Source organism: Miscanthus floridulus, chromosome 10 (assembly GCF_019320115.1).
Source record: "Miscanthus floridulus cultivar M001 chromosome 10, ASM1932011v1, whole genome shotgun sequence".
Taxonomy (NCBI): Eukaryota; Viridiplantae; Streptophyta; class Magnoliopsida; order Poales; family Poaceae; genus Miscanthus; species Miscanthus floridulus.
The window spans coordinates 96,812,937-96,840,733 of record NC_089589.1 but is presented as its reverse complement, the minus strand read 5'-3'; the positions used below and the strand labels follow the sequence as shown (position 1 = coordinate 96,840,733).

The following is a 27,797-nucleotide window of genomic DNA, read 5'->3' as shown; positions in this document are numbered from 1 at the left end:
CAATCCACGATACAAACCAAACGGCTTAATCAGGTTCGGATAGTGGCTAGGATGATTCCAGATAGGGTCATTCTCCAAACCAAACAGGCCGCCGCCTGACAGCAGCATCCTGTGGTCTTCTCTCTGTATACGCAAAGCCTCATCACCTGCGTATTTTGCACATTTATTTTACTACTACCGCTGTACTGTACTGTACGTGCGCATCTGATCAAAGCGGACACCACCATCCAGGGGAAGGGGAGGGTATATATGCCTTGCTGGTTGTCGGCTTGTCCTTTTGTTCTTGAACCCCGACCAAAGTAAGCCAAAGCCACCGTCGAAATGACGTCCCCAGCACATTTCACTGAACCGCAGGTACCATCAAACCTTTTTCCATTCGATATATATAGAGAGAAAACCTCATGTATAGGTGGTGAGTGCCACTCCATGAACTGGGAAAACACAGAAAACGTGAGGTGAAAATTACCTAATAATATGGAGCACAAGTATGACATCAACGCATCAAGTTCTAGCTGGGTGGTGGAGATGGAGAAGATGCGCGAAGACGCCAACCCCTCGGTGGAGATGGCGCGGTGGAATCGGCACTCTATCTATCGAGTGCCGCAGTTTATCAAGGACACGACCAGTAGCGAGGCTTACAGTCCGCGGTTCGTGTCACTGGGCCCCTTACACCATGGCAAGCCCCATCTCCTGCCCATGGAGGACCACAAACGCCGGGCGGTGCTGCACATGGTTAACCGGTCTGGGAAGCCTCTACAGGACTCTGTAGCAGCCATCGATGAAGTTGCAGATGAGCTACAGGCTGCCTACAATGACCTGGATGATGACAAATGGCGTGGAGCAAACAAGGGTCGCTTCGTGGAGATGATGGTTATGGACGGCTGCTTCTTGTTGGAGTGGGCAAGGACAGCAGGAATCGTAATAGGCGGAAATTTTGCTGTTGATTATGCAACCAACGACCCCATTTTCAGTGTTAGAAGCTATATAAAATTGTGGGCAACCATGAAGAGAGACATGATCGCTATGGAAAACCAACTACCTCTTATCGTTCTGCAAAGGCTTTTAGCTGTTCAGAGTGGCGAATTCCCGGTACGTACTTTTCTTCCCATGTATCTAGAACCCACTTATATTAGCTTGAGTCAACCTCTCTATAAAGCGAGTTCAAAGATGCATGGCCCACTTTTAGCTTGAGACAAATGTATAGAGAGATGGCCTAGTTACTTAATTACATTCACAGGGGGTCTCAAGTACCTCTCGGTGACCTTATGTGCTCGCATACATAATATCCACAATTTGCATTGTACGTGGTACTCCGTCGATACACCATGTTTTGTGTATTAAAATACCAAGTTTTTGTTGGTAGAAATGTAATGCATCAGTAATGTTGAAGTACTAAAATATAGTGAGACATACTAGCCATTTTGTTTTGATATATAACTCACTCGGCCTTTTTGGATTAAACTCCCCTTAAGTTGATCAACATAATGCATTTATGCCAATAATGTATTAACAAAGTTAGTATTCAAAACTCAGCATAACAATTACATGTGCATATCTTAGCTAATGAGGATGGTACATATGAGTCTGGAGAATGCATAGAAAGTCTTTGTAGGTCTCTTTATCCATATCTAGTGGATCCGTGACATGCTACTCCTACCTTGACATCAACAACAATGCATATCTAGTGGTTGTTGTATGAATTGAAGCACACGATAGAATACGTTTTCACAAACCACGGTAGTGTATCAAACCAAATACGTTTTTCGAAACCATGGTAGGGTACATGATAGAATCGAACATACTCAAAGTTGTAGGGGCAAATTATGAGACTTTTGTGTTCCATGTTCTTCCAAGTTCGTGCAACCTACACCACAACCTTTAGCATCTCCGAGTGTATTGCTGTAGTACGGATTTTTTCTTTCCCCTCCATGGTTGCTCTTGCATTTGCCATCCAGTTTCTACTTTGTGGGGGGTAATTAAAGGTTATATATGCACTTCTTGAGGGTCTAAGTACCCCTAAGGTGTCTTTTCAACCTCATATGCATTCTGCAAATAACGTCTCAGTTCAATATATAACCATATACACACACTTCTAAAGATTAAAATTCTGTCAAATGGAGAGGCACTTGCACCACGCACAAATCTGATTGTGATTTCCATGTAGCGAGCCAAAAAATTGTCTGGATGTCGTTAGAGTCGAAGGCAAGTGATCCCACGGGGCCTTCAAATGTGTTTTTTTTTGGGAATTTTGCAATAATCACATTTATATCGATCAAAAGTGCACGAAATTATCAATCATGGAACATCTTCATTCCCCATGGACATAATTTGAGTGCCTAGTTGGGTAGGAAAATCTTGGCTCTTTTATAGTGCTTTAGGTAATCCGGCTCATCTTTGATGGCCTCCATAGTAGGATACTTCCTCTTGGTGCCTCGGGCGGTGGGCTACCGTTTGCTGGTGATGATTTTCTCAGTATGTGGGGCTTTTTCCTTGTTGTGCATGCCCATTGCCAGCTACTTTGGCACTCCTAAGGCTTCAACAACCTTCCCAGAGGATCTTATAATCACACGGACACCTTTTGACGTTCTATTTCCTTGGCGACCCCTTCTGGTGTGTGAATTTTTGTGCATGTTATTGTTGTTACTGCTTGTCGTGTAGGGCTTTCCTCATTATCCCAGCAGCTATTTGTGGTGAAAGGCTCATCTTCTGCTCGGTGAGGTTAAGGATCTGGCGAGTTTTGCATCTCAAGCAAATGTTGGTCATGAGGCAGTGTTCATTGATGATCTTTCTCTTCAAGAATGGGTTGCCACTCAGGTAGCATAAGCCGAGATGGCGAAGGAGCAGTCAATATAATATCCCTCTTATGTCATAGGATGAACATATGTTCATGCATCCTCCAACCAAATGGATGCCCTTGGGAGTTTGGTGGTCTATCTTCCAGTGGTAGAACTAAAGCTTCACGGTGCTCACCTTCACCTTGGTGTAGTCTAGTGGGATCGGATGATAGTGATTCATGCCGCCCGGACGATATACCTCACTCGTGGCTACCTCATCTATTCCTCTAAGCCTGGCCATCATAATAGTCTACACACAAGGAGTTGATTCCCGTATAGGATGAAAAAACATGTGCGCTGCTGTGGAGCCCATGTTTCTCGGAATTTCACCATCTTTAGCTGTGATAGCAGAGTCATCATTACTGGCTTGACAGTGGGGGCAGCACTAGTGCCTCATCGGCCACTGCCTGTTCAAGTAAAACCATTAGAGTAAAATTCACTAGCGGTTTGTAAACTTGTACGTCAGTGTGATCTAGGTCCTCAACTCCCATTTTTTTTTCATTATTTGAGTCCATAAACTTGTACTTTGGTGTCACTTCGTTCCCCAACTGTTAAATTTTGATATTTGGATCCTGTAACTAGTAAAATAGTGTCATCTAGGTCCCCAAACTCGAGGATCAACACAAAAATAGCACTAGCAATGGGGGACCTCCAAGTATGACCAATAAGAAAAAAACTTAAAGAAGGTGGACTGCTTCTTGAAAGTTACGCTAGGGACAGGACGTGTACTTCTATCTCATTCTTTTCTTCCCATCCTTCATCTCCTTTCCGAAGATTACATGTACAATTTTTACCATTAGGACCATGTGGTACCATTCTGACATCTCTGCGAAGCAAATTTGGTTTCCAAATGTTTCCACGTACTCTCTATTCCGTGACTATCACTAGCCAAAGATGGAGAGCAGGCATGGCTCTCCAAAGCGCACACAATATAGAGAAGTTGTTGGAAAGTGAAAAGATATATAATGCATTTTTATTCAAATGGCTCCCCAAATGAGAATTTAGAGATTGAGTATACAAAAGACCCTTGGAGATGCTCTTACTATGTAATCGGAGTACCATAGTGTATTGCCCCCATTTTTTCAAACAAAAGTTCATATATATAATTATTTACGAGTATTGTGACGCTTCGGAAATTTGATGTAAATAAGGAGTTCTCATGTTGTTAGAGAATCTCTAAGAGTTCACCTATCAGTCCCTCTTAGAACCAAAATTAAGGTTTACGAAACAAAATTCACCCTCCAACAATTCCCCTATTCAACATCCTATATTTGGTGATATCGTAAATAATCCCCCTCCTTAAATTTGGCATGTCATGTTATTCACCCTATATGTTATTTAAGATAAGGTAACTGTTAGAGGAGTGAAATATTTAAAGAGGAATTTCTGTTAGCATATACCCATATATGAGGGGGATTTAAGTTTATGAGAACTCTAAATATATATTTTTAAGGGAAAAGAAACGTACTGAACAAAAATAAATCACCTTTTCAAATATATCCATCTGCTTTGACACATTGCTCCAATGTCTTGGCTCTAAATACTGTTTTTATTTTAATGGTGAGCACAGAAAGCTGCTGAGATCAACAATATGGTGCAACTTCTTTTGGGAGTAGCCCCATGCTTTGAGGAAGGCATTGACGAGCTAGGGCTCCACTTCCTAGACATTTTCCACAAAAGCTACTGTGGCACCCCGACGCAATGGAAAGAATCCGATCATGAATTTGAGCCTCGCACGCCATGTGTGGTTGAGCTGAGCGAGGCAGGGATCCAGTTGAAGAAGAGCCGCACTGACAGCATCCATGATGTTGACTTCAAAAAGGGTGTGCTGAGCATGCCGCTCTTCACGCTGCATGACGACACGGAGATATATCTCCTCAACCTGATGGCATTTGAGCGGCTGCACCCTGATTCCAATTTGTACGTGGCGTCGTACATATCCTTTGTCGATAAAATCATCGAGTCAGAAAGAGATGTGGCACTTCTAAGATCCCAAGGGCTCTTTGCAAACATGATAGGCAGCGACAAGAATGTGGTTAAGATGTTCAACACCCTCACAAAGTTAGCACCGGTACCACTGAGAGGCAGCAAGCTAGGCTATGTGAATTGGAAGGTAAACAGCCACTGCAAGAAGCGACGGAACAGGTGGCGAGCCAGCTTCATGAACACTTATCTAAGCAACCCTTGGGTGTTCACCTCCATGGTGGCTGCCTTCATCTTACTCGTCGCCGCCCTCCTGCCGACCGTCTACACGGCTGTCCCGTTCTACACCAGAAAGGGCTAACAATAACTCAGGATGTGGTTAACCTTTCCTTGGCTTTGTATATGTGTGGACCACTATTGTTCCCTCGGTAGTTCTTGTGTGTACAACTTGGACAGAAATTATATATGTTACGGGAAGTTTGAGCTCTGTTTAATTATGTGACTCTCTATTCTGTATATGTGCAGACCTCTAAACTGTTTCTACTCATGTTACAATAATCATATTTATTTGGTGAAAAAGGTATTGTGTGTGTTGGAATGATTTGAGAGAGAAGAAAGATTCGATGGTATTAATTCCATGTTAGCACTGGTGGTGGTCACAAATATACCTATAGGAACTGTGTTGATTGGCTAATAAAAAGCCTAAAACTAATTATTAGTTAGAGTTAAAAAATATTTAGCGAGCTAAAAATTAATCAGCTAACTATTAACCCGTGCATGTTTGGATGTCCAGCTAATAAGTGCATACATACCTAGCATAGCCCTTACTCTAGCTAGTTGTTTTTAACTAATGGATGGTCTGTTTTCTGCTATTTGTCCATTCTGAGACGGCGTCCGATGCAGATCTGGGCCAAACCGCTGAGCCTGAGCTGCTAGTTTTAATGTTGAAGGTATCGATGGCCTGATTTGTTTCATAGATTTATACTGTAATTACCATTGCGCTGCTGCCCCGGAGCAATATGGTATACTATTGAGGTGAAAGCTATGTTTGGATCCCTGCTGCGCTAGCAGCTAACTATTAGCTGCTATTAACTGGTTTGCAATAACTTGTGAGATAGTCATTGTCAATTGAGTATCCATCTAACAATTAGCTACGCTATTACTTAGCTGAGCATGTTTAAATCAATGGAACAAATTATTAGCAGCTAACTATTGGCTCTATGGATCAAATAGCACACTATGACATCTTGCGTTGCTCCTCCAACAGAATGCGGTAGCCCATCAATTCAGCACGCTCCAACAGAGCGCTCAGTGCCGCGTCAATGGATGTGCCGGGCCTGTCGCGGAGTGCCGCCACCGTCTCCAGTGCCGGACACTATCACTCGCTAGAGCGCGAGGCCTTGATCTGCTTCTCCATCACGTGCGGATCATCCCCGGCCACGGCTACTGCCTGCTGACTACCTCGCATGCCTGTCTGCCGGCGACGACCAGCTATGCACTGCTCGGAAACACATTCATGGCATTAATGGCAGTGGAGACTCCAACTTCATATCTGTTTCGCCGCCAAAAATCCAGTCCCACAGCACTGCTAGACACTTGCTTGATTTTTTCCAAATACAAATTGACGACAAATTGTGCTGAATTGCTTGATTTCTCCATTTGAGCCACTGTCGGCTGCCTGCACCTCCTGTCCATCGCATGATTTCTCCGTTTGAGTGTTTGACACGGACATCAGTGAGGAGGTCGAGGAGTTTGGCCTGGACGCCATCGGCGACCGTTGTTCTAGGCAGATTAGAATAGAACATTAGACGGTGACCACCGCCCTCGGGATGCTCATGCTCTTCTTATGGGACCGGCGGGCAGCAGGGGTGTGCAGAACTGCAGATGCAGAAATCGGACACTCCTGCTCTTCTTACGGTCCGCGCGTGTGGATCCTTGCTCTTCTTTTGCTCCTGCTTGGCTGCCATGGCGATGGTCTGTGTAGGAATTAGGATCACAATAACAACGCTATGGATCAAATTGGCTAGCCCTATGAACAAGAATGCGCAAGAACACAGATGTACACGAACAGCAACTGTCGGATGGCAGTGCTGTTTTCCACTGATATGCGATGGCAGTACAAATGTGAAAAGTGCGGTTACAATGCGCTAATGAGCTCTCTAAACACCCAGCTATTTATACTAATAGCTAAAACACCCAGCTATTTATACTAATAGCTAATGCACCACGCACAAGATACAAGGGCTTGTCGATGCAATTGCCTCGCTCTGGAGCACGACGTGGGCGCGGTCACCAGTTTGCTCGCCGCCAACTGCTCCCGCTCTTCCTTGTTTGAATTCAAACTTGCCGCTCCCGCCACCACGGCTTCTGCAGCAACTCCACACACGTCATCACAGCAGCAAGCTTACATCAACATTCTCCCCCTTTAAGCTTGATGCTCCTCAAGCTCACGGACACCGAGAAGGTGCCTCATCACCCCCAGCTTCACCACTGGCAGAGCCTTGGTCAGAGAATCAGCCTTCTGCTCCAAAGTGCTAACTCTCTTCACAACAATCTCTCCTCCCTCAACTCACTTTCTGATATAGTGATACTTGATATCAATGTGTTTGCTTCTCCCATGAAACTATGGATTTTTCATCAACTGAATAGCTGAATTATTGTCCACAAACAAAGTCACTATCTTTGGCTTGGTTTTTGTGAGCTCACTCAACAGATTTCTGAGCCACATTGCCTGCATTGGAGCTGCTGTTGCAGCCATGAACTCAGCCTCACAAGATGACAATGCCACTGTCTTCTCCTTGTGTGAACACCAAGTGATCAAACTGTCATTCAGATAGAATGTCATCCCTCCAGTGCTCCTCCTGTGATCCAAATCACCTGCTAGATCACTGTCTGAGTAGCCAACTAGCTTCTCTTCCTTCTCCTCCTTGGTATAAACCACCCCATAGTGAATGGTACCCTTCAGATACCTCAGAATCTGTTTCACTGCCTTGGAGTGCATAACAGTATGTCTCTCCATGAATCTACTAGCCATACCAACAGAGAAAGCCAAATCTGGTCTTGTATGCAGTAGATACCTGAGACACCCAATAACCCTCCTGTACTCAGTTGCATCAATGGTTATACCACCTTTGTCATCATGCAACTTGACACCTGGATTTATTGGTATCATTGTTGGATTGCAGTCAGCCATTCCAAACTGCGAAAGTACCTGTTAGGAATTTAGGCAATTTCATTATCAGTTTAATCTAGAAAAATAACATCAGCAGGTTTATGACGACATATATGTGCATGTGTATATTTCTTATGAACACTACAGCATGCAGATATGACATACTGGTGAATACAGTAAAAACACAAAGTACAGAAATCACAGAGATTAGACTGTACCCAGCGGAGGGTCCCATGCTGAGGGCATCGGAGGCTCCATTCGCACTAGTCGACATAGTGCGTTGCTCGAAGTCGTGGACCACAGTCGATGTAGGAAGATGTTCGCAGTGCTGTCCCACGAACGGATCACCGGGAAGAAGACAGCTTGCGATTCCGTGGGCAATCATCGGGAAGGAGACGAGATCTGGATGAGCAGTCGCGGATCACTCCCCAAAAACCTAATCGCCGCGCACCCCGTGCAAGGTTCTCTCACGGACGAGGGTTCTGGAGGCAACTGCTCTCCCGCTACTCCGTACGTGCAGAGATACGGGACGGGGAAGACAGAGGGCTGCGGAGATGTGGATTCTCTCGGGAGCGGTTGCGGTGTATGGGTCCAGACTGACGGGGGTACGGATATATGGCTGTGACAGGGGAAGGAGACGAAGGCAGCGGAGAATCCCAGGAGACGGGAAGCGGAAGGGACGGTAACTGACGCAGTCAATTCGCCCCCACCATCAAAGAGCGAAACTCCCGTGATAATGTGGATTTAGGTGGCAAAAGACTGGCCACGCCCGCCTGCTCGCCGCCTGCCTGCCTGCCTCGCCTGGCCTCGCCTCGCCACGGCCCACGCCCGCGCCCACGGCCACGACCCGGCCTAGCCGGCGGCAGCGGCGGCGCGCACGCGTGTGGCACACCTTATCCTTTTCTCAGCTTCTCAATTTAGATGAATAATTTCCAACCATATAAGCTGAGTCAGCGTTCAGTCAAAATCATATATGGTTTTAAGCCATACAACACTTAAAGTTATGTACCATAGAGTTTTATTGGATTTATTAAATATTATATGGGTCAAGCCCATATTATATCCAACAATCCCCACCAAACTCTAGGGTTTGTAACAAAGTAGTCTCAGAACCATATTTCTTTTATATACCAGTGTTTCGATGGAGACTATTAAATTGAACATCCGTCTAGAACAATAGTTTCACTCAGTCACAACTGAACAATAGACTAAGCCTTGAATTGATAGTTTTGTGTGAGGTGAATGTCACTAAAGTCCTTAGCTGATACTGGGCAGCAAAAGGCATCCCCTCTATTTGAAGCATATAAGTCATACTTCAGTACGTTTCATGAGTATTTAGAGATCACCCAAATCTCATAGACTATGACCAACAGTCTGACTTATATAGGTGTGTTCCTCAAAAGATATTCTGTAGGACAACATCTTTGCTTTGACAAGCCACTTGGAACGCATTAAGGTAAAAATCAGCCTGCCTTACAGAAAGGAAAGAAATGCATCAGAAATGAGTCTTACTAAGGATCTTTCCTCATAATTTACTACTAGCTTGTTTCACCGTCTTACTTCATGGGATCTCCGATCACATAGAACAGGTTACCACTATAGTAAATTTTAAGTGGGTCTCAAACCCATCTCTCTCGATGCACTTTCTATCATATTGCGTGATAGACCCTTAGTGAACTGATCTGCCAGATTGTTAGACGTGTGGACATAGTCCAACGCTATTACTCTAGAGTTTCTCAATTTTCTAACAGATTTTAGTCGTCTCTTAACATGCCTTGTGGACTTCATGTTATCCTTGGAACTGTTAACCTTTGTAATCACAGTCTGGTTATCGCAGTTCATAGAAATAGCCGGTATGGATTTCTCAACAACCGGTAAATCCATAAGGAGATCACGAAGCCACTCAGCCTCAGATCCAGCAGTGTCTAATGCTGTGAGTTCTGCTTCCATTGTAGACTTCGTTAAGATAGTCTGCTTGCAAGACTTCCAGGAAACAGCACCACCTCCAAGCGAAAACACATATCCACTTGTGGCATAAAGCTCATCAGCATCAGAAATCCAGTTGGTATCACAATAGCTTTCTAGCACTTTCGGATGTCTGGTATAACAAATACCATAGCTCATGGTCCCTTTTAGGTAGCGCATCACTCTCTCAAGAGCTCGCTAGTGATCATCTCCTGGGTTTGACACAAACCGGCTCAGTTTGCACACAACAAATGGGATGTCAGGCCTTGTTGCACTAGCAAGATACATGAGCGAACCAATGATCTGGGAATATCTCAACTGATCCCTTGCTATTCTCCGATTTTTCCTCAATAGCATGCTAAGGTCATAAGGTGTAGGAGCAGGTGCACAGTCACTGAACCCAAAGCGACTCAGCACCTTTTCCACGTAGTGGGTTTGTAAGAGAGTTACCCCACCATCACCTTCTCTTAGAAGCTTGATATTAAGAATAACATTAGCCTCTCCCAAATCTTTCATCTCAAAATTTTTAGATAGAAATTCCTTGACCTCCTCGATCACTTTGAGGCTGGATCCAAAGATCAGTATGTCATCAACATATAAGCACAAAATGACTCCGTCACCCCCACCATACCGATAGTATACACATTTGTCAGCTTCATTCACAACAAAGCCAGCAGATGTTAAAGTTCTGTCGAACTTCTCATGTCATTGCTTAGGAGCTTGTTTTAGGCCGTATAATGACTTTAATAATTTACACACCTTGCCTTCTTGACTATTTGCTACAAACCCATCAGGCTGATCCATATAGATCTCCTCCTCCAACTCTCTATTTAGGAAAGCTGTCTTAACGTCCATTTGATGAACGATAAGACCTTAAGAGGCTGCCAGGGAAAGCAAAACTCGAATTGTGGTCAATCGGGCAACTAGTGAATAAGTATCAAAGAAATCATCACCTTCCTTTTGAGTATAACCCTTAGCCACAAACCTTGCCTTGTACCTCTCAATAGTACCATCAGGCCTAAGCTTTTTCTTGAACACTCATTTGCAACCTATAGGCTTGCACCCATAGGGATGATCAACTATTTCCCAAGTTCCATTAGACATAACAGAATTCATCTCACTCCGTACTGCTTCCTTCCATAAGTCAGCATCAGGAGAGGAATATGCCTCTTCAATGGTCGTTGGTATGTCATCCACAAGGTACACAATATAGTCATCACCAAAAGACTTTGCAGTCCTCTGTCTCTTGCTTTTTCTGGTGACTATAATGTCATCCTCCTCAGGATTTTGCACATAGGGTCCCTCAATTTATTCTATCGGAATAAAATTTTCATGCTCATAGGGAATTATAAATTCATGACCAGTTGTGCTAGGTGCATTTTTCATGGGAAACTCATTCTCAAAAAATGTAGCGTCTCTAGATTCCATGATTGTATCAACAACCATCACAGGAACAATAGAGTTTATAATTAAAAATCTATAACCCACACTGTGAATAGCATAACCAAGAAAGACACCATCAACAGTCTTTGGTCCAAGCTTTCGCTTTTTGTTTATTGGCACATTCACCTTTGCCAAACAACCCCAAGTTTGTAGGTAAGAGAGATTTAATCTCTTCTTCTCCCATTCCTCGAATGGTGTGATTTCTTTGTTCTTTGTGGGCACTCTATTCAGGACATGACACGTTGTCAATATAGCCTCACCCCACCATTCCTTAGATAGTCCGGCAGTCTTCAACATGGCATTAACCAAATCAGTTAGAGTACGGTTCTTTCTCTCTGCAATCCTATTGGACTATGGTGAGTATGGTGGCATCCTCTCATGAATAATTCCATGCACCGCGCAAAACTCAGAAAATTCATTTGAGAAATATTCCCCCCCGCGATCGGACCACAAACGCTTGATTTTCTTCTCAAGTTGATTTTCTACCTCGGCTTTATAGACCTTAAAATAATGCAACGCTTCATCTTTTGTTTTTAGCAAATACACGTAGCAAAATCTAGTGCAATCGTCTATAAATGTCATGAAGTATCGTCTACCGCCTTTAGTCAATTCACCATTCATTTCGCATAAATCAGAATGAACGAGTTCTAATGGTGCCAAGTTCCTCGCCTTAGCAGCCTTGTGAGGCTTGCGCAGTTGCTTCGATTGCATACGCACCTGGCACTTAGAATCTTTGACTAAGTTAAATTTTGGGATTAAATTCAGATTTGCAAGCCGCGTGAGACAGCCAAAATTAATGTGACAAAGTCGTGAATGCCATATATTCGACTCATCTGAAACATTAACATTGTTCACTACTTTATTACATACATCATCAAGCAAAGATAAGCGAAACAAGCCTCCGCAATCATAACATTTTCCAATAAATGTTTTATGTCTCGACACAACACATTTATTGGACTCAAGCACAATTTTAAAGCCATCGTGACACATCTGAGAAGCGCTAACAAGGTTCTTTTTGATGGAGGGGACATGCTGCACGTTCTTTAATAGCATCGTCTTTCCCGAAGTAAACTTTAGAACGACCGTACCAACACCAAGAACACGCGCATACGAACCGTTTCCCATCAGCAAGGCTCCACTCCTGCCGACCTGATAGGAAATAAACAAAGATACATCAACACACACATGAATATTAGCACCGATGTCCATCCACCACTCAGGTGAAAGACAAACTAAAAGAACAAAGGGTAAAGAATTACCATACCCAGATGTTCCTCCTCCAGTCTCGCTAATGATCACATTTGCTGATTTCTTTGCTTGCTTATATTTGCGGTCTGGGCACGCACTTGCCCAATGCTCATCACTCCCGCAAACAAAGCAACCTCCACCTTTCTTGTTGTTTTTCTTCTTAAACTATGCAGTTTGCTTAGGCTTTGCATTGTTGTTCTCTTGCATGTTTTTCTTCTTTTTATTACGAGATGCAAATGAGTTTTTCTTCTGCGCCATATTGGCGGCGGAAGACTCAACTTCTTTTCCACGATTGTCTTTTGCTCTCGCCCTCTCCTCAACATCAAGAGATCCAATAAGCTCAGCCACGCTAAACTCTTGTCTCTTGTGTTTTAGAGAAGTAGCAAAATCCCTCCAAGAAGGTGGCAGCTTAGCGATTATACCGCCGGCCACAAACTTGTCGGGCAAAAAACATGGGAAATGTTCTAGTTCCTTTGCTAGCGCCTGTATCTCATAAGCCTGTTCAACCACATAACAGTTTTCAACCATTTTGCAGTCATACAGCTGCTCCATAAGGTACAGCTCACTGCCAGCATCAGAAACCCTAAACTTTGCCTTAAGAGCATCCCATAACTCTTTGCCTGATGTGCAAGATATGTAGTTTTTCTCATACTTGGGATGAAGTGCACTACCATCTTGGCATGCCATATCATGAAATTCTTGCCATCAAAATTATTTGGCTTCAAAGCAGCAGCAAAACCACTGACAGAAAATTGCCTAACATTATGTTTTTAGATTGTTAGGAATTTAGGCAATTTCATTATCAGTTTAATCCAGAAAAATAATATCAGCAGGTTTGTGATGACATATATGTGTATCTGTATATTTTTTATGAACACTACAGCATGCAGAGACGACATACTGGTGAATACAGTAAAAACACAAAGTATAAAAATCACAGAGATTAGACTGTACCCAGCGGAGGGTCCCATGCCAAGGGCATCGGAGGCTCCATTCGCACTAGTCGACATAGTGCGTTGCTCGAAGTCGCGGACCACAGTCGATGCAGGAAGATGTTCGCAGTGCTGTCCCACGAACGAATCACCAGGAAGAAGACAGCTTGCGGTTCCGTGGGCAATCACCGGGAAGGAGACGGGATCTGGACGAGCAGTCGTGGATCGCTCCCCAATAACCTAATCGCCGCGCACCCCGTGCAAGGTTCTCTCGCGGACGAGGGTTCCGGAGGCACCTGCTCTCCCGCTACTCCGTGCGCGTAGAGATACGAGACGGGGAAGACAGAGGGCTGTGGAGATGTAGATTCTCTCGGGAGCGGTTGCGGTGTACGGGTGCAGACTGACGGGGGTACGGATATATGGCTGTGACAGGGGAAGGAGACGAAGGCAGCAGAGAATCCCAGGAGACGGAAAGCGAAAGGGACGGTAACTGACGCAGTCAATTCGCCTCCACCATCAAAGAGCGAAACTCCCATGATATTGTGGATTTAAGTGGCAAAAGACTGGCCACGCCCCCGTGCCAACGGCCCGGCCGGCGGCGGCGGCGGCACGCGCGCGTGTGGCACGCCTTTATCCTTTTCTCAACTTTTCAATTTAGATGAATAATTTCCAACCATATAAGCTGAGTCAGCGTTCAGTCAAAATCCCGTATGGTATTAAGCCATACAATACTTAATGTTACGTACCATAGAGTTTTATTTGATTTATTAAATATTATATGGGCCAAGCCCATATTATATTCAACAGTACCTTCTTAGCATAGCTAGATTGCTTGATAGTAATGCAGTCATCCTGCTGATCCACCTCAATTCCCAAATAGAATGACAACAAGCCTAGGTCACTCATCTCAAATTCTGAGGTCATCTGCTGCTTGAACACTTCTATTTCTGCTGGATCTCCCCCGGTCACTATCAAGTCATCAACATATAAACCAAGAATTACTCCTGACACTCCAACTCCTCTCGTATACACTGCTGGTTCTGTTGCACACCTCCTGAACCCAAGTTTCTTCAGATTTCCATCAAGCTTCACATTCTAGGCCCTAGGAGCCTGCTTAAGCCCATACAATGCTTTGCTTTGCTTAAGCACCGTCTGCTCCTTGCTTTTCACCACATACCCCTCAGGTTGTGACACATACACATCTTCAATCAACTCTCCATTCAGAAATGCAGACTTTACATCTAAATGATGCACCTTCCAACCTCTATTTGCTGCCATTGCCAGAATCAGTCTCATAGTGTCAAGCCTTGCCACTAGAGCAGAAACCTCCTCAAAATCAATGCATTGTTTTTTAACATAACCCTTGGCAACTAACCTAGCTTTTTGCTTCACTACCTCACCTTCTGCATTCCTCTTCAGTTTGTACACCCATTTTAGTCCAATGGGTTTGTGACCAGTTGGTAACTTTGCTAACTCCCAAGTCTTGTTCTTGTTAATAGACTGAATTTCACTGTCCATTGCTGCTATCCAGTCACTATCACCAGCTGCATCTGAGTAACTTGATGGCTCCTCCATCACTGCCAACAGAGCATTGATCTCTGTTTCAGTATCTGAATCTAAATCCACTTCTACTGAATCTTGATACACCTCATTCTGACTTCTAAATCTAACTGGTCCATCATCATGAATAACATCCATTGCATCATCAGAAAGATCTTGATCTGGTTCTGCCCCTTGACTCACAGAGTTCTCTGTATCTGTTGCCTGACCATGAACAATGTCAGACAATGCTTCACTTCCTTGTTGGATTGAACCCACTACATCTCCAGTAGCTTGCACACTCCCAGATGCACCCCCTGAGTCATCAACTGGATGGTGTTCATGGTTATCACCACCTAGAGCGCCACGACTCCACAACTGTGCTGTCTCACTTACAGTCTCATCAAGCACAAATTCTGAATTTTCCCTAAATTCAGTACCCACTTCCAAGCTTCTCCTTCCTCAAACACCACATCTCTACCCACTACATCTCTACTCATCCTTGTTGCCTTGGACTTCGAGTGTCTTGTAGGTCTTCTTCTTAGCTTCTAATGTCTTGCTTGAGCTGTTAATCATTCGGATCACCACGTCGCCTAAGTCCGAATCACTTTTGCACCTTATTGGACTATAAAATGAACACTTGCAAACTCATTAGTCCAACTTGGTCATGTTGATCATCAAACACCAAAATCCAAACTAAATGGACGAAGGGTCCATTTTCCTTACATGGTCAATCTAGATAACAAGGAACAAAGTTGTTTTCGATAATTGTCAAACCAATTCTCTTTTGCAGGTGTTATTCTAGGGGACCCATTGGCTTTGGTTCTGGGCCCAATTGTAGCGGTGTGAGGTTCAACAAGCACTCTTGGTGGAGGCTTGTTGAACTTTTGGAGACCGCGGCAATAAGTCTCTTTGCATCCTATGGATGACCTTCTTTGATTATAAATTGGGTTTTCAGTTGTTTTCTTACAAGAACTTTGTTTATCCAGAGTTGTTAAGTAAGTTGTAATAAGTTCGTCTAACTCCTCTTCAATGAGGATGAAGCTGGATACTCTTCGCATTATCTAAAAAAAGTAAATAAAGAACCAATAGATATAACGAGCTAGCTAGAGCTCAGGCTAAGCTAACATAACTTGAGATTGACGAAGTCATAATATGTATCTCGTTTTTGACGCGCACGCATCTACTACTGAAAGAGCAACTCCATTAGAAGAAAATATGAGCACACTAGTAAAGGGAAATGACAAAACCGTTACTTTAGACGATATACATGTGGGTATGGCACGGCCCTTCAAAAATCATTGGCATAATAATGCATATCTAAACTGAATTTACAAATATATATACGAATACATCTTTGTCGAGCTGTAGGAGGGGAATACAATATCTAAAAAAAGAACTAGGGCAATAGTAACAAGAAATGACACACTACGTACATAAAGGCAAAAGTCAAGATTACATGGCAAGTGCGAGACCAAGATAATGTGTGACGCGTAACCCAATCACGATCGGGTGCACGTGCGCCGCTAACTGAAGCGGCTCAGACGACGACCCGTGGCCGAAATTGAGGAAGAAAGGGGCGGGGTTGGGGTAGGGGGTGGGCAGTGGGTAGAATGGCCAGCGGTGAGGTCGCCGTGGCCGGGGTGGTGGACGAGGCGGCAGTTAGGGTTTTAGGTATTGCGACCATCCATGGCCAGCGGGCTTAGAAGGAGGGGCCCGGGGTAGCGGCTGGCATGGCGTTGGTAGCGGGTTGAGGGCGGTGAGCGAGGCGGCGATGGTGCCACTGAGCGGGTGGCGGAGGACGTTGGGAAGGGCGGTGCAGGTGGTGGGGGCGATGAGTTGTCGGCGAGGGTGGACGGTGGGCGGGGAGGTCACTGATGGCCTAGGCGGTGGTTTGAGGTGGGCGGGGGCAGGGCTCGCCGGCATCATGGAAGGGAGACGGACTAGTAAACCGTTGTGCAATGAGCGGTTTCACGACCCATTGTGCGACCCCGCCTTCCTGTTCGATTTGGATTTTTATATACCTATTCTAGCAAATCGCCACACACGCTTTTATCCCAACATCCACACATGCTCTCCAGGATGCGTAGCGCAATAGCACCATGCAACTCCCTCCCCAACTAATCGCGGGTGAGTACTCCAAGTCTCCAACCAATCACGCAGGTGTCGGCATCACATGGAGCATCAAGGTTGTGTTTGGTTTGAGGAATAAGATGGCCTATCTTTTTTTCACTCCTCACTTTTTTATTTGGTTTGGGAATGGAATGAGTTGATCTATTATCATCTCAGTCCTCACAGGCTAATAATTAGGTATAGTTTACGACCGGGTTGGCTAGCCGGTTTTTTTCCTCTTCTATTTTTTCTATGCTTTTATTTATTTTAGGACACATTTTTATGTGTGCCGTTCGTTTGCCATATATAATTAGGCTGCACACCTGTTGTGTTATGAGTATTACATGTTCTTTCTTGGTAGCGTGTTTTTTCTTGAAAAGTAGCTTTCTTGCATTTGTGCGCACTTGGTTGAAAACTTGATCCTAGGGAGCGAAGCTATACTTTGCCCTTGCTTTTGCTCGAAGCTGTTTGTTTTGGGTCGATTCCAATTTTGGTTTTGATCTTTTTGCAATTAATTGTGACCGAACGTTAGCTTCTTCTCCTGCTCTCCTCATGTGATCTGCGTCAAAATTTCTGTATGACACCATACAGTTCAGATACTGATTGTGGTTTGTCGTCCTCGAGGTATTTTTTTTTTATTTTTAACACTTTTTAAAACTATTTTCAAATATGACACTGTTTTTTTTTCTCCAAAACTAACACTTTTGGCCGCGCCTATTCGCATGGCGCGGCGAAATCACGTTGCCGCGCCATGCATGGGGGCGTGGTAGGAGCGATGACGTGGCAGCGACCAGGGCCGCTGAACGTTAACATGGCCGGGGCTGCCGCACCGCGGATCTGAGCGCGGCACTGACATGCCATGGAGGCTAGCGCAGCAATGCTCCCGCCGGCCACAACACTTCACGTGACCGACCGCTCTCTGCAGTGCGCTTCCCCTGTTTTGTTCAGCCACACATGCGTGCGTCCGGCAACAAAGGGCACCCAAGATTCGCCGATGCGCCGGTCAGGTCGGTAACGCAGTAACGCCTGGGAGTCTGCTCCTACGTTTTTTAACAAAAAGAATAGAGAAAATGATTTGATCAATCGAGTTGTGCATGACAAAGCATCCATCGTCATGCATGTACTTCCTAAAGAAATAAACAATGGATCCGTCTGGTGCTGGTGCATGCAGGATGAATGAACATACAAAAAAAAAAAGATTAGTGCGCCGATGCAAGGTACTGGTGTCGTCCTAACACTAGTAATAATATATGTAATTCTGATGACTGGTTCTAAGTAAAAATCACGAGTAACACACGCACTGCACACGCCTCCATGAGGCGTGACCCGGAGAGAGAGAAGAGGGGGAAAAAGTGTTGTGTACTGGGCCAGTCGGCAGGGCAGGGCGGCGGCAGGTGTTACTGTGTTACCGACCCGACCGGCGCATCGGTGAATCTTGGGTGCCCTTTGTTGCCTGACACACTCGTGCGTGGTTGAACAAAACAGGGGAAGCGCGCTGTAGAGAGCGGTCGGTCACGTGAAGTGTTGTGGCCGGCGGGAGCATTGTCGCGCCAGCCTCCATGGCGCGTCCGTGCCGCGCCCAGATCCGCGGCGCGGCAGCCCCGGCCACGTCAGCGTTCAGCGGCCCTGGTCGCTGCTACATCATCGCTTCTACTGCGCCCCCATGCATGACATGGCAACGTGATTTTGCCGCGCCATGCAAATAGGCGCGGCCAAAAGTGTTAGTTTTAGAAAGAAAAAAAAAGTGTCATATTTGAAAATAGTTTCAAAAAAGTGTTAAAAAAATATTCTCCTCGAGGTGCTTTGCTTGTGTCATCGAAGGCCCCAAACCCGAAGCTTCCTCTATCTTCTTCCTACCAAGTTTTCTGTAGCGATGCCAATCACTTTTGTCACACAAATGCCTTGCTTTATTAAGCCGTTTGGGACGCCGTTGTGAACCAATCCGAATCGCCGACACATAACTGTTTCTTCACACAAATGCATTTTCTTATTCTTATCTTCATTCGTGCTTATCTTGTTAAAGTTTATTCCTGGCCTCTGGATTAAGTATGACTATACGTCCGTAAGAAACTGCCGGTCTCCTATTCTATCTATATATATATGTAGGGCGCATCGCACCTGTGTACACATTGAGTTGAGGGCCACTGCTCGCATTAGGCATTATTAGGAAACCACACAACATCCATCTTGACGAGTTTCAGATGGACAGGGAGCCTGTCAATAGTGCTAGTTCCAGTCCAAGCTGGGTAGTAGACATGGAGAAGAGGCTAGTGGAAACTGACCTGTTCGGCGAGATGGGGCGTTGGAGCAAGCCCTCGATCTACCGGGTGCCGGAGTGGGTCAAGAATATGACCACCGACAGCGAGCAGGCCGCCTACTACCGGCCGTTGTTGGTGTCACTAGGTCCATTCCACCATGGCGAGGGTCACCTCGCCGACATGGAGGAGCACAAGGAACGAGCGGTGCTGCATATAGTCAAGCGGTCTGGCAAGCCGCTCAGTGAGTTCATCACCGCGATTGAGGGGGTCATAGACAAGCTGCTGAACGCATATCATAATCTGGAAGACAAATGGCGCAAAGCAGAGAGACACCTCTTTGTGAAGATAATGCTGCTAGACGGGTGCTTCTTGTTGGAGATGTTGAAGGCGGTTTCAGATAAAGAAGCACCTCGTGATTACGCGACCAACGATCCAGTCTTCAGCGTGCATGGCATGCTTTGTTTGTGGGTAGGCATCCGGTGTGATATGCTCGTAATTGAGAACCAGATTCCTCTGCTTGCATTGTACAAGCTTGAAGAAATTTTGCGCGGCACGCCACTTCTGGTATGTACATTTAATTAGTGCACTTTATGTATTTTTAGCGTACTATTCATAACACATACCTATATATTTAAATATACTATAATTTCTATCCAGTTGTGATAGATTATCAATTACTCTATATGTGTTTTTATGTTTAAGTTGCTCTATGTGATTTTCAGTATGTATTTAGTTGAAACCTTAGCTTAAGTTATATCAACTTTTACTTTTAGTGACATTGGTTAATCTACATTTTTGGAATCTTAATTTGTCATCTTAATCTTATTAGTTGTTGTAAACCCTTTTATCCACATCTAAGTTCAAACACATTTAAGGATTAACATGGAGATTGGAGACTCACTTGAAGACATTCCAATTAGTATATTAAGATCTGTATTGTCATGTTTCGCATTGGACCCTTTATGGGTCTTTAATATGTACTCCCTCCGTTCTAAATTATAAGTCATTCTGACTTATGTAAAAATCAAAATAATTTATAATTTAGAACGGAGGGAGTATTTATTGAAATGATGATTGGAATCATGCCACTACAATTATTATGGTCCAGAGATATACTATTAGTATTCGTCATATTGTAACCCAACCATTAAAGTTTGTTCATCATCTAACAATACCCCACTTTGTATGCTCGGAACACCATCTAGCCCATGTGCACCATATTGTGGTACTACCTCAAATGCCCCTCATGCCTTATTCTCTCCCACTCACAGACACGCAGCTCACAATATGATAGAAAACACTGGCTAGATAAATGCAATTCAGTCCGCTCGAGTTGTGAATACCGATGGTTCAGAAAGAGGTGATGATGATGGGTGGTGGGGCCGGTGAGTAGAAGGGTTGTGCTGGTGAATGTGGGGCCAGTGCACAGAGCATGGCCATGGGACCGACGAACGCGGGCCCAATGTTCAGCACGGTGAGGCTAAGGTCAAGCGTGGTCAAGGCATCCTCAACGACGAGTTCATAGATCTCCATCTCTAGTTGTTGTGATAATTTCTTTCTCTGCTTTTCACCACAGAAATGGCCACTCGATTGATCTACTCCTCAAAGTTGAAATCGACCATGGTGAGCAGCTAATAAGCATCTTGTATGCCTCCCCACTCCCCGAGGCATGCTTCTTCCCATCCATGCCTACACCATGCTCCCCTTTAGATCTAGAGCACACATCCACGGCATCAGGCTAACCGGCCCGTACAATATGATTCCCACTCCCCAGCCACCCTAATTGGAATCCCTTCATCTCCTCTACCCCCTATGCCCTTCAATCCAAAAGTGGTGCAGACTCTCCCTACACTATAGCTTGAGTCAAAGAATGTTTCTCAAGGGAGATTGTAGCCCTTTGTGCCAATGTCTAGTTAATGGAGCATGAGCGGAAGTAGCATGAGGATTCTCATCAATGTGGCTTTCAAGGTTGTCGAAGGCAGTGTAGAGCCGCAAAAGAAGCCACTGGCACATGAGGGCACACCAATATGATAGTGGCACAAAGGAGAAGACGTCATAGATGACAAAAACAAAACACATTAAGACAATCGATGAGGGAGATGGATGGCACCTAGAATGTGCTTGAGGCTGCCATGGAAGAGGCATGCATGCGCTGGGTTTCCTAGGCCATCGAACGCGTCAATGATGAAGGTGCACACCAGTGTTTCCAATACTAAACATAGTTGTGGTGTTGGCTAGGCTGCTCTGATATGAGGCCAATGACATTCTTTGAGCGATCCCTACCCAAGTGCTCCTTAATTGCATTGTTTCTCCTTGGGCATCCAGGTTGTCCACCTTCAACCTTTCACTACCCCAGGAGCCTCAATCATCTTTCCCTCCGCATTTAACTCCATTCCCCGCTAGGACAAAAACCATTGATTTTGTAGAGAACACCACTAGCTTGTAGATTGTCAAGGTTTTGCCCGAAAGCAACCAGATGCAGGGGCCATCTAGGCTACCCGAAAGCTAGATTGTGAGAAAAAGGAGCTAACAAGGTGCAAGCTTGGAGTGGAAGGTGCAGAAGCTTAGCACAATCCACAGGGAGGATGCCCATGCTACATGGCAAAACGTGGCATCTTTGGCTTGAGAAGTGAAGCGCATTAGCCACTATTCACCCTACCCACGAAAAGGGTGATAACTAGCTAGCCTAGTTTGGATTATGGCAACGGTCATTATCTTTGATGAGGGGGCGGCCAGGTATGTGGATATAACTGCACCATACATAACTTTTTGTGCCATATTCCTTGTGCTTCGTGTCAAGGGGCGCAAACACTTTGAGCGTGTCTGTTCGCTCAAGAATCACCTAACGTTGTATTTCTGGATAGGGACAATATAGATTGAAGGAGTCTTTTCTAAGGTCTTCATTAATCTTTTTTAGAACATCTCCGAGAGGGCCCTGACCTAAGAGGTGGCACAAATTTCTTCCAGGGCTCAGACTATGATGAGGCCCGATAGGGTTTTCAGCTAATGCTGCAGCTCTAGAGCCCTGACTTCTTCGAAGGGAATATAGAGGTGGAAGAACATAGGGACGAAACCTAGATGTGATCTCTTCATCCCTCTGAGCCTTAGCGCCAAGGTTTAAAATAGTGGGTTATTGTAAATAGCGGCATCTTTTTTCCAGAAGCTATAAAGCTATAGCGCAGCTATAGCGGAGCTATGACAGATAGCGGTTTTTAAGAAAACCATAAAAAAATTAAGTAATTATTTCATAAAAACACAAGAATCGTGAAAATTACTGAACACCAATATGTTTTCAAGGCTTTAGGAGTCTAGGGAATATTATTTAATATGGCATTATAGCACAATTTGTGAGACTCAAGTGTTCAATTTTCTAAAAGATCAACTTAACAGTAAAAGATAAATATATAATAAGTAGATTGTCACTTTAAAAGCTAAAGTTGAAATAGCAGCACTATTTTAAAGTCACAGCTAATCAATTTAGCGACGTTAAAGCATAATATAGTGGTTATTAATGATATAGCGGAAAAATAGAAATAGCATAGCGGGAGCTCTCTCCAGAGGCTATAGCGGCGCTATAGCGTTGCTATAGCCCGCTATTTAAATCCATGCTTAGCGCACACTACTTTTGCTTTATGCTTCTTAGAATATAATATCGGGCATGGGCATTTTTGCTCGTTTTGTGCACGACACGCTGTAGTTTGTCCCAACGGGCGGCCCAATTGTTAGGGAATCTTTTTTGAAACGATGCACTTAATATTACTCAATCACCACAGCTGACTCGCTGGACACCAGAGCCTCAAGTTCACGAGGTACATCATCCGAAGTAGTTTGGGAACCACTGGGCAATTTACAACCAATAGCAGCTAATTCATGCGCTAGACTATTACAGGAACGAGGACATGCATTTAACCAGAAACCAGCAATCTTAGTAGCTAGTAAATGCTTGAGCTCTGTGATCACGCCCCCCCCCCCCCCCACCCCCCCATGGCAGACAAGAGGTAGTCATCCTCTTCCATTGTCGTCTTCACCATCAGAGCATTTGTTTCAAGGTTAATCACCGTAATCCCCAAGGAAGCAGCCGCTCTCAGTCCGACCACACACCCTAGGAGTTCAGCATGGATAGCATCCTGCAGGTGTTCTTCCCAGCCAGCCCCCGATTTCACCGATTTCAGCACGGCACCAGTCTCATCTCTAACCGCGAAGCCCCATCCCCCATCGCCACTTCAGGTAATGAAAGCTCCGTCAAAATTGGTTTTGATCTCTCCCGGTCCAGGCTTCCTCCATCTGTTAATCTGTCGACTTTCTGACAATAGGCGCCTAGCCGGATTCGCATTCAGTCTGTCAGTTTCAGAAGCAGTCATGACTCCGTCTGCCTTCCTCCCTCCATTTGTTTCTCTTCCCCCACCATATCCATAGCAACAGGACGACCGTAGTTTGCACAGGAGGCTTCAGTTTGAGCACCTTCTCCATCATTTCCTTCGTGGACCCGGCCTCAGCAAGGTTCCAGGGCACATTTTCTAGGTTCAGCTCACGCCATACGCCCTTCACCTCTTCGCATTTCAACAGAAGGTGTCCACCATCCTCATCCATCCTTCCGCACATACAACACTTAGTATCAAGTTTCATGCCCCGTTTTTGAAGCACTTTCCTTACAGCCAAGATATTGTGGCCTAGTCTCCATAGAAAATGTTAAACTTTTTGGTGGGCTTTCAATCTTCCAAAGCTGCTTCCAGAAATCATCCCTTGCTCGACTTTCCTCGGATCCCCCAGCCTAGCTCTCTGTGCTTTTCTTGCCTCTGCAGCTCTGTGCACCTAATAAGCAGATCGTAGTGAGAACCGAAGACCTTTGTTGTCATAGTGCCAACCCACTCCATCCTCCATTTCCACTTGATTGGGTAGTGACTGGATTATCCGGATGTCAATCTCCCAAAAGGTTTGAGACAGGAGTTGAGTGTCCCATTGTTCAGTTATCAGGTCAATCAGCTCTTCTACATGCTATAGTAAATTTCTTACCCTTGGTGTAATTGGCTTCCAGGTCACATCCCTAGGGAGCCATGGGTCTGCCCAGATCTTGATATTCCATCCATTCCCCACCCTCCAAATCACCCCCTCCTTGAGCAGTCAGTCTCCCGGCATCTTTCCCATCCTCGTACAAGGCAGTGCTTTAGGATTCGCATTTCTTTCGTCGTCTTGGAACTCATCTAGGACCATCAGATTGGCCTTCTAAGCACTCGGTCCTGAACTTCCCCTCTACTCTCCTTCTTCATTCCTCCTGTGGTCGAGGGTCGCTGATCTTCAAAGGTCCTTTCCTCCGAACGTCCTCTGTCAGTCCCTATGCTTCTTACTTGACCCGAGGGGCCCCAAGCAAGGGCTGCCTTTCCTGGTTGTTGAATAACTTCCAATGGAGGCTACAGACTGCTTCTGCAACAATATGTGTTTAGTGGACTATTTTAAGGTGTCCATTCATTTTAGATTACACAAGGCTGGTCTTTGCTCCTCAACTAGGTTTTCTGTCTTTTGCATATAACATACTTTACCGAGGACAGAAATTGATGGTCAATTTTTTTTAAAAATGTTTGACTTAATTATTAGAACAGCACTATATAAACGTATATTTATGATCAGAAATAGTAACATGTATGTCACCTTGGCTCTTATACTATCTCCTTGTCAACCATGATCATAGAGCGCAAGAGACATCAATAATTTGGTGCTTAATTTTGTGTGGGACCCACTCGAGGACAAAGACAAGCAAAGGGATCGTATTGTCGACGACAAACTGTGTCTCCACCCCCTGGACATTTATCATAAACACTTCTGTGGTCTCCATCCGGCCACACAAGGAACAAAAATGAAGTGGGAGCCGAGCATGCACTGTGCTGTAGAACTCAAAGAAGCAGGGATCCATTTGAGGAAGTGCAACAACACTAATGTCATGGGTTACAAAAGTCGTGTGCTTAGCTTACCAACAATCTCCATTGGCCATGATGGCACTGCGAAAATCTTCCTTAATATGATGGCGTTTGAACGGCTACATAGTGACGCCAGGAGTGAGGCGACAGACTATATGATCTTCATGGACAACATCGTTAACTCTGAAAGCGATGTCGCACTGCTGAGATCCAAAGGGATCATCAAGAACTTGTTGAGCAGCGACAAAGAGGCGGCACAGCTGTTCAACAACCTGAGCAGGGGGGCGGTGTTGAACCCATACAGCAGGCTGCACGAAATTCGTCGAAAGGTGAATGCACATTGCGGGAGGCCTTGGAACAGGTGTTGGGCCATCTTCCGGTACACCTACATGAGGAACCCGTGGGTTTTCATTTCCCTCATGGCTGCTGCAATCCTCCTCATCGCCACCCTCCTGCAGACCATTTATTCTGTCATGGGCTTCTACAAACCCTGAAGGATGGAGCATACATCACAAGACAACTCCACAAGCGTGGTTTCTATCTTAAGTGTATACATGAACACGCATGTTGTCATGCATCAAACTTGCACTCTGTATCCAGTTTACGTACTGTTTGTGATGCAGTACATGTAATTTGGTGAGTAAAATACTTGTGGCACAGTATGAGCCTGCAACATATATGGTGTTTATGTATATCAACCATTCAGTCAGTGTAATTTTGTGATAAATTTTAATGTCTCCATCAAACTTCGACCCAAGTAAAAATCAAAACTTATGTATATGAACAAGGTTCGGTTAGGGTCAATTTGGTATAGCTCCCGTTTCAAAACTCATGGGCTGGAGCTTAGAATGTGTGGACGAGTGATATATCTATTTTAATGTCACCATAAAACTTCTACCCGAGTAAAAATAATAATTACTCCCTCCATGTTCCTAAAAAAAGTCGTTTTGAACATTGACATGGTCTCCGAAAACAACTTAGACCACAACCTTTTGCTATAAAATATTTATAAACTATATTCAATATATACTTTTATAAAACTATATTTCGAGATGGAACTTACACCACTTTTAGATTTTCAAAATCAATTCCAAAAGAATTTATTTGTAGTAAAATTTTAAAAGTGTTTGACTTAAGACAACCTCAAAACGACTTTCTTCAGGAACATGGAGGGAGTAGTGTAATTTCATGATAAATTTTAATGTCTCCATCAAACTTCTACCCATGTAAAAATAAAAAATTATGTATACGAACAAGGTTCGATTACTGTTAATTTGGTAATTAGTATAGCTCCAGTTTCGAAACTAATCAGTCCGGTTTATCAGCTATGATATAGTATTTTTCTCTCACAACAAAACAACATCAGCTGGCTTATCAGCCGTAAAAACCATCAGCCGAACAGCCCAGGCTGGAGCTTAGAATATATGGACGAGAGTGATGTATCCATTAGGTTGTTTCACCATCAAAGATACAGACAATATTGGATTCCTGTCTAATAAAAAATACAGATACAGACATACATTAACATTTTAGGGCCTGTTTGGAATCTTTTTCTGCACTAAAAACTTGTGTATATTAGTGGCCAAAATTTTTTTCCGTCTTGAACTGAAAGGTAATGTGTTTGGATTGCTTGTCTACCCACTAAGACCCTATTTGGATGCGAAGTTTTTTTGTTGTTTTAGAAAAAAAATACAATGATTTTGTGAAATAGTTTGGTTTTAAATCTATAAGGTGTTTGGATGTAATTATCATTCTAGTTTTGAAAACCACATTGCATTGCAAAAGTTCTAGTCTTTTTTGGAGTTTTAGAAACTCCACTCTTGACCTCCTTTTTTAAACAGTTGTTTTGCACATCTCCTATTATAAAACTAAAGTTTGTTGATAATACAGAGGACCTAAGTTTTGGGTTGTATCGGACTGATCCAATCAGAAATTAAAAATCACTTCCTCAAACTCCGATAAAAATTCTAGGAATATCAGGCCCTTCTTTGCTCACGTCCATCTAATCGCCCTCTTCCCTGACTGCATCATCACGATACAAGAGTTTCTCTTCCACGACGCATCTTCTCTTCTTTGGTCCTCCTCACTTACACTCGACCTGGCTAGCACTCGCCCTCCCTTCTTACTTGATGTCTCCCCCTGTAAATCAGTTTCAACCAACAGCCAAATCCATAGATGCAAACGCAATCCATGCTTAGATCCAGAGTCTATGTTGAGTGCGCGTGAGGACGGCGAGGACTTCGATTGTGGAGCTTTCACGCTATCGAAGGGACGAGTCACTAATTATCTCTTCCGTGGCATTTGATGGAAGGAGAAGAGGCAGGAATCGCCTGCTGACCAGCGCACGATTCAAAGGCTCGCTCGAAGTGTGGGGCTGTTTTTCATCCGCGCCAAGGTGTCAGTGATCAGGTCGGATGCGTATACACGTTCATTTTTTTCTCTTCTTTCTTTCTTCT

The 27,797-nt window shown here is 44.4% G+C and overlaps 3 protein-coding genes across 3 annotated transcripts; all 3 read left to right on the top strand.

Moving 5' to 3' along the window:
- The first annotated feature begins 474 nt into the window (after positions 1–474).
- Positions 475–5,118, top strand: LOC136489101 (UPF0481 protein At3g47200-like). The gene is made up of 2 exons (XM_066485828.1): positions 475–1,089; positions 4,405–5,118. Exons 1-2 carry the CDS (start codon positions 475–477, stop codon positions 5,116–5,118), a joined length of 1,329 nt encoding a protein of 442 aa, XP_066341925.1.
- A 14,308-nt stretch (positions 5,119–19,426) lies between these two features.
- On the top strand, positions 19,427–20,166 carry LOC136489100 (UPF0481 protein At3g47200-like). Its single transcript, XM_066485827.1, has 2 exons — positions 19,427–19,993; positions 20,152–20,166. The coding sequence occupies exons 1-2, from the start codon at positions 19,427–19,429 to the stop codon at positions 20,164–20,166; spliced, it is 582 nt and encodes a 193-aa protein (XP_066341924.1).
- A 5,132-nt stretch (positions 20,167–25,298) lies between these two features.
- On the top strand, positions 25,299–25,835 carry LOC136489099 (UPF0481 protein At3g47200-like). The gene has a single exon (XM_066485826.1). The coding sequence runs from the start codon at positions 25,299–25,301 to the stop codon at positions 25,833–25,835; it is 537 nt and encodes a 178-aa protein (XP_066341923.1).
- Positions 25,836–27,797: the final 1,962 nt, after the last annotated feature.

Excerpts from the sequence above, each read along its gene's own strand:
- LOC136489101 (XM_066485828.1), top strand. The coding sequence starts at position 475 with ATGGAGCACAAGTATGACATCAACGCATCAAGTTCTAGCTGGGTGGTG. Across the intron at positions 1,090-4,404 it reads TTCAGAGTGGCGAATTCCCG|AAAGCTGCTGAGATCAACAA; the intron begins GTACGTACTTTT and ends TGGTGAGCACAG.
- LOC136489100 (XM_066485827.1), top strand. The coding sequence starts at position 19,427 with ATGGAGAAGAGGCTAGTGGAAACTGACCTGTTCGGCGAGATGGGGCGT.
- LOC136489099 (XM_066485826.1), top strand. The coding sequence starts at position 25,299 with ATGCACTGTGCTGTAGAACTCAAAGAAGCAGGGATCCATTTGAGGAAG.